At 42.4% G+C, this 15,064-nt stretch overlaps 1 protein-coding gene across 2 annotated transcripts in view; it reads right to left on the minus strand.

Annotated features, from left to right (window-relative positions):
- DGKB (diacylglycerol kinase beta) overlaps positions 1-15,064 on the minus strand; it is a 457,353-nt gene that overhangs the window by 89,996 nt on the left and 352,293 nt on the right. For both annotated transcript variants that reach the window (XM_034760549.1, XM_034760547.1), the window contains one exon: positions 14,794-14,989. In XM_034760549.1, coding sequence (XP_034616440.1) covers positions 14,794-14,989 — 196 coding nt within the window. The remainder of the gene's footprint in view (positions 1-14,793; positions 14,990-15,064) is intronic.

The raw sequence follows: 15,064 nt of genomic DNA on the forward strand, positions 1-15,064 counted from the left end.
CTTTTTCTTCCCTTCTGCACTCTTCTTTACGCATTTTCAGCACTATGCATTTATTGTCCCTGGGTTACTCCTCTCATTACTTACTCTGGGTCCAACTTGGATCAGGGCTCTCCCAAGTTGAACACATCTGAGTTTTACCAATTTCACCAGATCTTATTTTAAATTTTAAGTTACAAATGTATTTGGAATGTGGTATGTTTGTTGAAGCCCTTTAATTCCTATTTGAGACTGTTGAAAGTAGAAACATACGCACCCATCTTCGGAGATGGGAAAACTGGCTCAAATAAAATTAGAACCAACTAAAATGAACTCAAATCTTTTATGATGTATGAAAAACTCACGTATCTATTTGCCAGAGTATTTGGGGGGGGGGGAGGGAGAGAGCTATTAACATATTTATTTTCTGTTTGTTTAGTATTTTTGCATTCCTGGTTTCACTCAGGGCCAGAAGCGGAAAAACAAAAAACAAACAAACAAACCAAACAACCCATGAGAAACAATGTCCTTATAGTATTTTCAGAACAGCTGAAACTAGGAAATAATTTGACAGATTAATTTGAAATTTTCAAACCAAAGAGATTCAGATAAGCATCTAAATCAATTGGTTGTTTGAGCCAGGCCTTTCAAGCTTTTGGGGTTCATGCAATGATGTAACATATTATATCAATGTTCGCGTATGTGAGAATTAACTGTACAGAAATAAGTTCCACAGGAGGTGTGCAACACCATGAATATCATATACTAGAGGTTTTTATTATTATTTTTTTAAATACTAAGGGTCCTCAGCACTGAATTTCCAAACAACTAATGATTTGACCACTCTACAGTCAGAGAATGAAGCTAATCCAACAACATCAGTATGCATAGCTTTTCTATGAATTGAGACACTCCATCTGCCATAATCCTTTTTTCAATATTTTTTTACATTAAGAAATAATATGTAATTCTTTGCTTGCTTCAACCTTTAATCGATTTAGTCACTGAATTTAAATGATTGGAAATTTTTCTGCTTACTGGAAATTGGATGCCAAGTGTATCATTTACAGTTCTGAAATAGACACTATATTTAGCCAATTTAAAACAAGTTCCTCTAAATTAACCCAAATAACCCAGAAAACTGACTAATAATATTGGTTAAATAGACAACAGCAGGTGTGTCCATTTCTATCAATCTATATAATAAGTGTGTTTTCTAAAGTACCTAGATAGGAGAGTTAAGTCATATATTCAATTATGGTACTTTATGAAGATGTTTGTTGCATGCTAAAACGATCTTTGTGTCATTTTGTGGCTGAAAAAATAAAAATAAATGTAACAAGTGGAAGAAAGCAGAACTTGATAGTAATAAATATAAACTGAAACTAGGAATTGTAGAAAATTGATAAAGGAATCAAGGGACACAAAGTGAAATCTATGGCCAGCAGAGTGAAGGATTTTTTTTTAAAGTACATTGGGAACAAAAAGAATCCATATTGGTCCATTACTAGATGGAAATGGTAGAATTATCAATTATAATGAAGAAAAGGCAGAAGTGTTCAATAAATATTTCTATTCTGTATTTTGGGAAAAACAGATGATATCAGATTATAGGATACCAGTCTTTCATTCCACTAGAATCTCAGGAGGATGTTAAACAGTAGCTGTTATAACTACACAATTTAAATAAGCAGGTCTCGATAACTTACATTCAAGAGTTTTAAGAGAACTGGCTGAGGAGCTTGCTGGACCATGAATGCTGATTTTCAGTAATCTTGGAACACTGAGGAAGTTCCAGAAGACTAGAAGAAAGCCAATGTGCCAATATTTTAAAAGAGTAAACAAGATGACTTGAGCAATTATCAGACTGTCAATGCCCTTCAATCCCCATCAAGATGATACAGGACTGATACAAGACTTGATTAATAAAGAATTAAGGAAGGATAATATAATTAATGTCAATCAACATGGATTTATGGAAAGTAGATCCTGTCACACTAACTTGCTATCTTTTTTTGGATGGGATTACAAGTTTGTGTGATAAAAGTAATAGCGCTGATGTTATATAATTAGACTTCCGTAAGGCATTTGACCTGGAACCGCATGATGTTTTGATTAAATTAGAAAGATATAAAATTAGCACAGTTATCCATATTAAATGGATAAAAAGCTGGCTAACGGATAGGTCTCAACATGTAATTGTAAATGGAGGCTCATCACTGGACATGTGTTTCTAGTGGGGTCCTGCAGGGATTGGTTCTTGGCCCTATGTCATTTCACATTTTTATTAAAGACTTAGAAGAAAACAGAACAATTAATGATAAAGAGGGTCCTACCAAATTCATGGCTGTGAAAAACATATCATGGATCATGAAATCTGGTCTTCCCCATGAAATCTGGTCTCCCCTGTGAAATCTGGCTATTGTAGGGGCAGGTCGTGGTATTGCCACCCTTATTTCTGCGCTGCCTTCAAAGCAGGGTGGCCAGAAAGCAATGGCTTCTCCCAGGCATCCAGCTCTGAAGGCAGCACTGCCACCAGCAGCAGCACAGAAGTGAGGGTGGCATGATATGGGGGGGGGAGAGGGTCATCACTTTTTTGCTGGGGGGGCAGGGATGACCTATGAGTGGGTGACATGGGTGACTGCCCAGGGCACTATGGTCAGGGGTGGCACTGTGGTCACCCCCAACACACACACACACACACACACACACACAGGCAGCCCAAGGCCCCCTTAATCCCTGAGTGCTGGGGAGGGGCAGGGTTGGTAGAACACCAACTGGGGGCTCCTACTGTGTGCCAGGCTCCAGCTGCTAGTCCCAACCAGGCTGCAGAGGGATGGGACTTCCTCTTCTTCTGCATGGGCCACTCCCGGAGCCAGGTCAGATCCATCTCTGCTGGCAGCACATAAGTAAGGATGGCAATATCATACCATGCCACCCTCACTTCTGCAGTGCTGCTGACAGTGGCACTGCCCTCAGAGCTGGGCTCCTATCCAGCATCCGCCACTCTCTAGCCACCCCGCTCTGAAGGCAGTGCTGCCACCAGCAGCACAGAAGTAAGGGTGGCAATACCACAACCCCCCTACAATAACCTTGCGCACACACCTCTGCCATAATCCCCTTTTGGACAGGACCTCCATGATTACAATGCTGTGAAATTTAAGATTTAAATATCTGAAACCATGACATTTAAGATTTTTTAAATCCCGTCACTGTGAAATTTACCAAAGCGGACCGAGAATTTGGTAGGGTCCTAATGATAAAGTTTGCAGATGATACAAAAATTGGGGGAGCGGTAAATAATGAAGAGGACAGACACAGAGTGATCTGGATTGCTTGGTAAGACGGGCACAAGCAAAGAATATGTGTTTTAATATGGCTAAATGTAAGATGACTAAATCTATGAACAAAAGAATGTAAGCCATATTTACACAATGAGGACTCTAGCTTGGGAAGCAGTAACTCTGAAAAAGATTTGAGGGTTGTAATCAGCTAAATGAAAGCTCCCAATGCAATGCTGTGGTCAACAGTGTTAAAGCATTCCTTGGATACATAACCAGGGGAATTGGAGAGGAGTGGGCATAGAGGATTTTACCACTGTACTTGGCACTGGTGCAACCACTGCTGGAATACTGTGTTCAATTCTGGTGTCTACAATTCAGAAGGATGTTCATAAATTGGACAAAGTTCAGAAAAGAGCCATGAGCATGATTAAAAGATTAGAAAACCTGTCTTATAGTGACAGACTTAGGAGCTCAATCGATTTAATTTAACAAAGAGAAGGTAAAGGGGTGACTTGATCACAGTCTATATGTACCTACCTGGGGAACAAATATTTAATAATGGGATCTTGGATCTAGCAGAGAAAGGTATAACATGATCCAGGGGCTGGAAGCTGAAGCTAGACAAATTAAGAATGGAAATAAGGCACACATTTTTTTAGCAGTGAGAGTAATTAAATATTGAAACAACTTTCTGATCCAAAGTCAACATTCTGATTCAAAGCTTGAAATTCAGAGAGCCGTGGCAGCACTGAAAATAGCCATGCAGTAACTTAAAATTTTCCCCCAAAACAAAGCTTGTTGATTAACTAAAGGATATTGTAAAGCCATTAAGTGTTCCAAGCCTACCTTTGAGAATTCCTGCCATTTATCCCCTAGCTCTGTTGGATGGGTTTGTTGCCTTGCCATTCTCATGTTAACTGCACGGAATATTCTTTTTTCTCTTTTTATGGCTTACAGCAGGGCTACCTTACCTGGTCTGGCTTCAGACTAGCTAGTGCCTCATCTTCCCCTAAGTTCAAAGGGCTGATCGCTTGCCTGGGTTCTCCACTACATGTAGGCTGCTGGCCTGTCTCCCTGCCCCATTAAAAATTCACTGCCACACAGAGTCTTTGAGGCTCTTCTCCAGGGCACTATTTTATTAATTCAAACATAAAACAAAGTAGGTTGCCAGGACCAGAGGCCTTTCACTCTGCTACCCACTTCCTCTACTCCAGAGCTACTCACAGGAGCCAACTTTCCTCCTGCAACCTCTGTCAACTGACCCCTTTAGAGACGGCATGTAACCCCTTCTCATCTGGGTCTGATAACACTGGTCTACAATTTTTGAGAAGTCGTCTGCTTCAGAGATAAAATGTGCTATTTATTATGTATTTTGATGTGCTGAATTCAAATATGACAATTAAAACAACTGATTGGCTACTGTTTCTAAGTTAAAGTTTTTACATTTTATGTCTATGTGTATTGTGTAGATAGTAGAATTTTAATCATAAATTTTAAACCTAGGTCTTTTCATGTGTTTATGGTTGCTTTACATGATAATATTTCACCTGTCCTGTTTATGTAACACTTTAAAAATCAGCAAAAGGGTTATAGAAATAAAATTTATTATGAAACAAAAAGGCAAAAAACTATTATGTACATAGTTTAGTCCTAGTCAGTGTCTACTCGGCACTTCTTGGCTAGTCTCTTGTATTCATTAAATGGAGCATCTCTTGTCACTGTCCAGCAATAGTCTGCAAGCATTGATGGGCTCCATTTGCCCTGATAGCATTTCTCCATTAAAAAGAACAGGAGTACTTGTGGCACCTTAGAGACTAACAAATTTATTAGAGCATAAGCTTTCGTGGACTACAGCCCACTTCTTTGGATGCATATAGAGTGGAATAAATATTGAGGAGATATATATACACACACATACATCAGAGGGGTAGCCGTGTTAGTCTGAATCTGTAAAAAGCAACAGAGAGTCCTGTGGCACCTTTGAGACTAACAGAAGTATTGAGAGCATAAGCTTTCGGGATAAGAACCTCACTTCTTCAGATGCCTTGCTCCCAATACTTATGCTCCCAATACTTCTGTTAGTCTCAAAGGTGCCACAGGACCCTCTGTTGCTTTTTTACACACATACAGAGAGCATAAACTCAGCTCTGAAACCTGTCATTTCTCCATTGTTGCAATGTCCTGGTGAAATCGCTCGCCATGCTTGTCGCTCACTGCTCCGCAGTTCGGTGGAAAAAAATCTAGATGAGAGTGCAAAAAATGTATCTTTAGTGACATGTTGCAACCAAGGCCTTGAGGAGGTTTTCCCACCAACAACCTGTAGTTGTCTGCCTTGTTGTTTCCGAGAAAATTTATTGCCACTAACTGGAAGTCTTTCCATGCCGTCTTTTTCTTGCCACGCAGTGCATGGTCAAATGCATCATCTCGAAGAAGTTCACGAATCTGAGGACCAACAAAGACACCTTCCTTTATCTTAGCTTCACTTAACCTTGGAAATTTTCCACGGAGGTACTTGAAAGCTGCTTGTGTTTTGTCAATGGCCTTGACAAAGTTCTTCATCAGACCCAGCTTGATGTGTTAGGGTGGTAACAAAATCTTCCTTGATTCAACAAGTGGTGGATGCTGAACACTTTTCCTCCCAGGCTCCAATGACTGTCGGAGTGGCCAATCTTTCTTGTAGTGGGAATCTCTTACACGACTATCCCATTAGCAGGGAAAACAGTAATACTTTGTGTATCCAGTCTGCAGACCAAGCAAGAGAGCAACAACCTTCAAATCGCCACAAAGCTACCACTGATGTTGGTCATAGTTTATGCACCTCAAAAGTTGTTTCATGTTGTCATAGGTTTCCTTCATATGGACTGCATGACCGACTGGAATTGATGGCAAAACATTGCCATTATGCAGTAAAACAGCTTTAAGACTCGTCTTCAATGAATCAATGAAGAGTCTCCACTCATCTGGATAGTGAATGATGTTGAGGGCTGCCATAACACCATCGATGTTGTTGCAGGCTACAAGATCACCTTCCATGAAGAAGAATGGGACAAGATCCTTTTCACGGTCACGGAACATGGAAACCTTAACATCACCTGCCAGGAGATTCCACTGCTGTAGTCTGGAGCCCAACAGCTCTGCCTTACTCTTGGGTAGTTCCAAATCCCTGACAAGGTCATTCAGTTCACCTTGTGTTATGAGGTGTGGTTCAGAGGAGGAGGATGGGAGAAAATGTGGGTCCTGTGACATTGATGGTTCAGGACCAGAAGTTTCATCCTCTTCCTTGTCGGATTCAAGTGAGAATGATTCTGGTGCATCAGGAACCGGCAGTCCTTCTCCGTGGGGTACTGGGCGTATAGCTGATGGAATGTTTGGATAATGCACAGTCCACTTTTTCTTCTTTGACACAACCTTTCCCAACTGGAGGCACCATGCAGAAGTAACAATTGCTGGTATGATCTGTTGGCTCTCTCCAAATCATTGGCACTGCAAAAGGCGTAGATTTCCTTTTCCTGTGCAACAAGTCTTCGCCAGTGGTTGAACAAGTGTTGCAGCATCTGTGTGGGGCCCACCTCTTGTCCTGATCTCCAATTTTGCAGCCAAAATAAAGGCTTTCTTAACCATAGTGGTTATACTGCGCTTTTGTGATGCAAAAGTCACTTCACCACAAATATAGCAGAAGTTATCTGCACTGTTCACACAAGTACGAGGCAGCTCTGCTCACTTTGGCTAAACAGAAATGTGTCCCTTTGCAAAAATCAAACACTGACAAATAAGAGAGCACGACACTGTATGATTCTAGAGCTGATATAGGGCAATTTGTTCAGCAGAGTGATGTAAGCTTCATTATGATTGCATCATCCATGACTTCTAGGAATAACATGATGCAATTCATAGCATGTATGACGCAATACCAGCTTCAGATTGCATCATTCATTGTTTTGCCTAAAAAGCAAGTACTGTCCAAACCCAGTCATAGATTTATTCATAGATCCAGTCAAAGATGTATTTTAGTCATTTCTGGTTTAAATTGAGATTCCTTCCCTTTATAACTCACTTATCCTCCACCATTCCCAAGTCAAGGGTCGTATATACTGACCCAATAGCATATCTTGAAAACTAGAGCCAGTCAACAATTTTAAGCATCATTTTCATTCTCAGTGACCCAGAATTAGTAAAGTTTGACTATATTTATTTCACAAGCATTTTGGCTGTAGAGCAGTGTCATCAAACAGGCTGGCCAGCCCCTGGCACCCTGGCCCTTACAGATGCAGACCACCATGTTACATGGCTGCTGTTGAGCTCCCCGGTGGCCTTGTCACTTTCCCTTGTTTCAGCATCTTCCCATTTTTGTGACTGTGAGTACGTTGTCTTGGCAGATGTTGCTCCATTTCTATGGCTTCTGCTTTTCCATCCAGAATCTCATAATAGAGAAAGTACATCAACACAAATTTTCACCCAGAGTTACTGAATCATAGGCCATGAGCATGGTTTATCTGAATGCTGAATTAAGCCATGAACATGCATTGTCTTAAATTTAAGAAGCCTCTGGCTAGTAGCTCACTACAGGTTTTCTGTCAAGCTGTTCAGTTTGATTTCTCTTTTCTTAACATTTTGTTAAACATCAGTATGCCTGTTGCTGTGCAAGGTGCACAGGAAGAAATGGTCCTATCCTGAAGAGTTTATAATTTAAGACCTTAATCCTGTTAAGATTTATGCTTATAAACTTTGCTCACATAAGCATTCCCATTCAAGTCATTGGGACTCCTCATCTGAATAAAGTTATGTGTGTATGTGCGTGCACGCATGGGGTGCTCATGAGTGTGTTTGAAGGATTGGGCCCCAAGGGTGTGATTCAGTGAGGTGCTTAACATAATCCAGCACCAAATTAGACTCCCAATAAACTTCAGCAGTTGGGACTGGGCTCCAAATAAGATTCAGCAAACAAAACATATGTATTTTTCCTCACCAAAAGAAAGCTTTGGCAGTGTGATACATGTTCGGACTCACCCCTGTGGCGCCTCCTGCTGGTTGTCCAGGGAATTAGCTCACCAGCTTCTGGAGCGCCCTCTGCAGGCTGGTGATCCACCTTGTTGTCTGCACTGGCCCCCTGTGTCCCTCCCAGGACCCCAGTGCCCCTTGCTCTGGGTGCTGCCCCCTGGCAATACCCACACGTGCTGGTTCTCCCTTCCTAGGGGAACCTCCACCCACTAACCCCACCTCACCTCAGGATAAGGCCACTGACAGTCACCAACTAGCCCTCACTCTCTGGGGCAGACTACAATATAGGCCACTCATCATTGGCAAGGTTGGGTTTGGACCTGCTGCCTTGGCCTAGTCCTGGGCTGCCCTCTGCAACCCCCAGTACCACTTAGCCTTCTCCTAGGCCGCAGCCTGGGGCTTTCCAGGCTGGAGCTCCACAGCCTTTCCCCAGCCCTGCTCCACCCAGGTACTCTGTCTAGCTCCCTGCAACCAGGCCCTTCTCTCTCTGAAGGCAGAAAGAGACTACTGAGTTTCTGGCTCCCAGCCTCTTTATACAGGCCATCTGGGCTCTGATTAGGGTGTGGCCCAGCTGCAGCCACTTCCTCCAATCAGCCAAGGTTTTACCTTGCCCAGCCCCAGCCCTCTGAAGGGCTTTTCCAACCCCTCAGGGTAGGAGCGGGTGTCCACCCCGCTACACAGTGCAATTCCTATAATAATATATTTCTTTCTGTCACAAATACTAAAGAAAACAAGGAAAGGTTTGAGAACTTGATTTAACATTTCTGTCAGGAAGAGAATTTAATATATAATCATTGTGTTATATCACCTAACAGAATTGGTGTATCTTTCATGGAAAATATAGTGTCATAATATAATCTATGTTTTGAGTGAGTGTCATTTGCTAAAAAGCAGGTAGCTCAGTTGTTTACAGTTATATGTCTAAGCTCATATTTTAGTCTACATGCTATAGGTTCACCTTTTCTAAAACATTGATTCTTGGCTTTTATTAATATTTGTGTATATTCATAAAGAAAACTCTTGGCCAAATAATGTTAAAGGATTTTGTTTAAGCTCCAGAAAGAAAGATGGTTCACAGTTACAGCTAAAATGCTGTTCTTGGAATAATCAGTAATGTATAGACATTTCACAGATCTGTTAATGCCAGGGGATCCGATATAGTAAAATATTGCATATGAAAATTTTGCAAAAGCAAAATACTCACCAAATCTTCTAGCTGTTCTAGACTGCCAACTAAATCTGTATTTAGGTCTTTAAATAAATGGATTTTGCACAAGAGAAACTATAATAATTCTTTCTTAACTCAATCAAGTATTAATAAGCATGTGCATTTCTGCTCTAGAAACTTTTCTTGAAATATGCTATCTTATTTATGCACAATTAATATCTATCTATCTATCTATAACAAAACCAGTTATAAGTAGAAAATATTAGTGTCAAATGTCACTCTCTGACATCCATGCACAACTCCCATAGAAATCAGTGGGAGTTGCACTCATGCACCCAAGTGAAGAAGTTGGCTTTTCAAGTTGTTAAATTTCAATTTATGTTTCATTTATTTTACTAATGGGATTGTTTTGCAAATAAATTGGAGAAAGTCCAGAGGAGGTCAACAAAGATGATTAAAGGTTCAGAAAATCTGACTTTTGAGGAAAGGTTAAAAAAACTGGGCATGTTTAGTCCTGAGGCAAGAAGACTCAGGGAGACCAGTCTTCAGTTATGTTAAAAGATGTTATAAAGAGGATGCTGATCAATTGTTCTCCATGTTCATTGAAGATAAGGCAAGAAGTAATCAGCTTAATCTTCAGCAAGAAAGATTTAGGTTAGATATTAGGAAAAACTTTCTAACTCTAAGGATAATTAAGCACTGAAATAAGCTTTCAAGGGAGGTTGTGGAATCCCCAACACAGGAGGTTTTTAAGAACAGGTTAGACAAGCACTGGTCAGGGATGGTCAAAATATACTTGGTCCTGCCTCAGCACAAGGCGCTAGACTACATGACCTCTTGAGGTTCCTTCCAGCCCTATGTTTCTATGATTTTCTTCTTCTTTCTAGTTAAGGGGCAAATTATAGCCTGGCTAGTATGGTAGCAAACAAGAAGTGTAAGGCGACACTAGGGTGACCAGACGTCCCGATTTTATTGGGACTGTCCCGATATTTGCTCGTTTGTCCCGCATCCCAACTGATGTGCGATCAGGACACGGGACAAACAAGCAAATTTGCCCTCCCTGAAGAGCTCTCGCCCCCCCCCCCCGACTCCACCCCCTCCTTCCCCCATTGGCTCCCTCCCCAAATCCCCGCCTTGGCCCCGCCTCTTCCCCAAGCATGTGGCATTCCTCCTCCCTCCCAGGCTTGTTGCTGTAATGGCAGCAAGCCTGGAGGGAGGGGGTGGTGGCCGGCTTCCAGTTCTTGGAGCTGGTGAGTACGGGCACCGGGTGGGCAGGGGGGCTGCTCCCCCAGGAGGTAGACGGGAGGGCTCCAGACCCCGGCAGCAGTGGGGAAGAGCGGCTTGGGGCCATACGAGTGGCCATGTAAAGTTTATCAGCTTGGAGGGGGACCCCGGCCAGCTCCCCGCCCCTGTAGGGGGGTAGTGTCCCCGCCCCGCGCCAGCATGTTGTGCTGGCTGCCGCAGGCCAGGTAAGGAGCTGAGTCGCCCCCTCCCCCCTCGTCCTGGCTCCTCAGCTGAGCCCCCTCCGTCACCCTCCTGGGGGAGCAGCCCCCTTGCCAGCCCCGCTTACCCATCCGGTGCCCCTACTCACCAGCTCCAGGAACTGGAAGCCGGCCACCACCCCCTCCCTCCAGGCTTGCGCCGCATTACAGCTGCAAGCCTGGGAGGGAGGAGGAATGCCGCTCAGCTGAGGAGATGGGGGAGAGGGGAGTCGGCTCCTTACCTGACCTGCGGCGGCTGGCGAGACATGCTGGCGTGGGGCGGGGACGCTACCCCCCCCTACAGGGCAGGGTGAGGAGCCGGCCGGGGTCCCCCTCCCCAGCTGATAAACTTTACGTGGTCACTCATGTGGCTCTGAGCCACTCTCCCTCACCGCTGCCGGGGTCCGGAGCCCCACACCTCTCACTCCAGCGGCTCCTTCCCTGCAGGGCAGCGGAATGTGCCACATGTGCCCGGGGCCCTGAGGGGGGGCAGGACCGCGGCGCAGCCGGGGCCTGCTAATTCCCCCAGCACCTGCAAAACAGCTTTTTTTTGGGTGGGGTTTTTTTTTTTTTGCTCCCTCCCCCAACCCCCCCCAGCGTCCCGATATTTCCTGTTAGTGATCTGGTCACCCTAGGCGACACCTTACTCCCTTATGCCGGCTATCTCCATCACAAGTAGCAACGCAAGAGAGGAAGCAGGCTTCACAGAACAAATACATCCCTCCATCCCATGGGCAGGAGGGGCCAGGAGTAGGTAGAGCTTTGGCTCCTCCCCCTTCAATACAAGAAGTGGTGTTGCTGCATGCATCAGGCCACATATTCTGCCCCAGGCGTAAACTTTGTGCAGTTTAGTCCCACAGTCTCTCTCCTGACCTGCTTCAGGGTCAGCAAAGCAACATGATGCCTCTTATTTAGGGCAGATTGCACAGTAACAATCCAGTCTTAAGTGTTGACAGTGTTAATCATTCCAGGATTCAGGCTGTGCGTGCCAAGCTTCAGCCCAATGCTCATTTTTATGGTCATGCTATAAAATCACAAAAGCAGGGATTTCTAATGAAACACAGATTGATCCACAGTTTTAGTGACACAGTTGCATTGCTATTATTTGATAATACTAAAAATGAGCTTTAATACTGCTCAAAAGTCCTAATTAGGAGAATTAGATTTTCAGGAAAATCAGATATATATCCTTATAAAAGCTTTATGTTAGCTAATAGTCTCTATAAAGTGTGGCTGTTTAGTTAGGTCTTGTGATTAGATGCTGTGTTTGGATATAAAACCAGCTGAAAGGATATTTATTCAGACTAAGTAAATAAATGAACAGAGATTAACATGCAGGTGTGTATTTATCTTGGTTCTCAAACCACCCAGTACAAACTTCAGCAGAAGTCTTTAACATTTTGTGAAATGTTTGCTCCAAACTAAAAAATACACAAGCCTTTAAGTAACTAAAATGTATTTTAAGGGATAAAAAATACACTAATCGAAGAAAAGATGTGACTCAAAGACATATTATTCTGAAGCTAGTAAAGGAATCATGTTGTCTGAGAACAGACAGGAAGTCAGCTGTTTTGATAGCTGATTGGTTTAAACTTTTCACTTTACCTAACCAAAGCTCTTTATAAATTCCAAATGTAAAGTCAAAGTACTTCTTCACACACTTCAAAAAACCTGTTGTTTAAAAGAAGCTCTTTGAAACTTGAAATACATTTCTTCACCTAACAAATTTGTTTTTTTCCTATCTGGTAACCACTAGGATTTATCCACTAACTATTTACTTTAGACTTAAATGTTTAAGTTAATACAAGGCTTGGGAAAGGTACTTGATTGATATTGGAAGCAGAGTCACATTGTTTACCCACAGAACAGATACAACACAGCCAATGACTTTCCAAACTACTTCGCACTACCCTGCAACATTCCTGAACACTGACATGGAGGGACCACCTTTAAAGGTAACTAGTGTCCTTCATTCAGTCCTTGATATCTCTGCTGAGACTGCCAACAAGGATGTAAACAAAGTGTAATAATTATTACTGTAACATGGAGACAAGTCCACCAGTCACTAGACTGAAACTGCTATCCTGTTCGATACAGATCTTCAAACAGCTGAGCGGTTACAATAGTTTTCATCCATACCAATTTGAAAGGCATGTGAATCACTGTCCTAGATGTGAAAGGCTCTATATCCCTTTGTTTGTTAGGCTATGCCTACATTACAGTTGGACCTTACAGTGGCACAGTTGTACTGCTACAGCTGTAAAGTCTCCTGTGTAGCCTCTTTTTGCTGGCAAGAGAGAGTTCTTTACCACCTAATTAAACCACCCCAAACAAGTGGTCTTAGCTATGTCCGCAAGTGAGCCTCTCCTGCTGGCACAGTGCTGTCCAAACCAGCACTTTTGTTGGTGAAACTTATGTTGGTCGGTGGACCAAGCACAATTTTGATCTTTTTTCTCTTGGTGTTCAAGAACCAAGGGATTCTAGTATTGACAGTAGCAGTAGAAACTCTGTAGTTGGTAGGAAGGTGTGGTAGTGCCATGGACCTGTCCCACCTCCACATGGACTATCAAAGCAGGGCTAAAATGAGGATGGGAGTGAAGGGAATGTGCTGCACCCTGCTAATGGGCATAGCAGAGGCCATTGTTGTGGCCAGTCCCCAAGCAATCCCAGAGTCCTTGTGCCTTCTTCAAAGACAGTGCCTCAGTAAACTGCTGCCAATACACATTGCCTTCTCATCCCAGGCAGGTAGTGGTTTAAAGCTACACTATATCCCATACTAGTGTCATGAACAAACAATGACTTAAAAAAAAGTTTAATGCCAGAGTACCAGGTCTGGAAAAAAACCCAGACATTCAGAATCTTTAGAGAAGCAGCAAAAGTAAAAGGATTCAAATAAAATCAGAATGTAAAAATCCTGAGTTTTATCAAGCTTACCAAGAAATACACCTTTTGAATGTTTTAACTCATTGGGGCAAGTGATCTTTCTCTTTGAAAGTGAAAAATACAAAGAAAGCAAAAGAAGAAGTATGTAGCTGATAACTGTAGGCCAATGGTCTCATACTGTGGTCTGTAGAACACTTCCATGTGGTTCGTACCAAATAATATTTTGAGATCAAAATGTTGGAGTGTTATGTGGGGAGGTGGGTTCATGAGAAATTCTCCTTTAGAAAGTGGTCCACAAAATGTAAAACTTGGAGAAAAATTGATTTAAACTTCTTAACTGGTGATATTTAATGTTGTGTTACAATGAAGGCCTTCCAGCTCCCACCAAGTAAAATGGACACTTATTTACTATAATGATTGTCAGAAATAACTATTAATAATAAAATCTTAGGACTGAATCCGGATCTTCTCTATAAAAATGAGTAATGACTAAATGGAAGGGAAAGCTGGCAGGCAAACTGCAGTGCATATAATCAGGGAGTGCAGATGGGTTCCAGGTATCGTATGCTACAGTGTGGTAGCAGATCCTCATTATTACCATGATGAGACAACCTCCATGGCCATGGAGGACAAATTCTGTCAGAAAAGGGGCATGTCTGTCCCTGAAACCAAACTGTATGTAGAGTGCCATTCATGAGTAGCTTTTATCTGGCTTCTGTAGCACTAAGCACTTTTTCTACAGACTAGAACAGCAGTGCTCCATGTTGTTGTTTAGTCTGCTTCACATGGGATGTCCTATCTAGGTAAGGTAGGTTTGCACAAAGACCGCAATTATCAGTGTAGATGTGTCTATGGCAGTGCACTGCTGCAGCATTTTTTTTTTTTTTGGTGTGTTTTGTTTTTTTAAGCCACTCTTAGTTTCGATAAAGAGGCATATAGCGTTATAGTTTAATAAGTTATTTGACTGTCTAGAACCAGCTATTCATTTTAATCTGAAGATTACCTTGACATGCAACCTTCAATTCCTTGGCATCTGTGACAGTGCTTCTTTTATCCAACCTCTTCTTTTCAGTTCGACGATGGCTACGTCTTTTCTTGGTCTCTCCCCAAAGATTTGATCCACCGTGCATGCTTGGAATGTTCAGAATGGCAATTCCTTCCAGAGAAATATTGATTAAGTCTAGCTGAATTCCATCACACTGATTAGCAAAGGAAACAAAGAAATAAAGAGAGAAGGCAGTAAGACAGAAAGAGAAAATCAGAATGTTCTACCT

Source organism: Trachemys scripta, chromosome 2 (genome assembly GCF_013100865.1).
Source record: "Trachemys scripta elegans isolate TJP31775 chromosome 2, CAS_Tse_1.0, whole genome shotgun sequence".
Taxonomy (NCBI): domain Eukaryota; kingdom Metazoa; phylum Chordata; order Testudines; family Emydidae; genus Trachemys; species Trachemys scripta.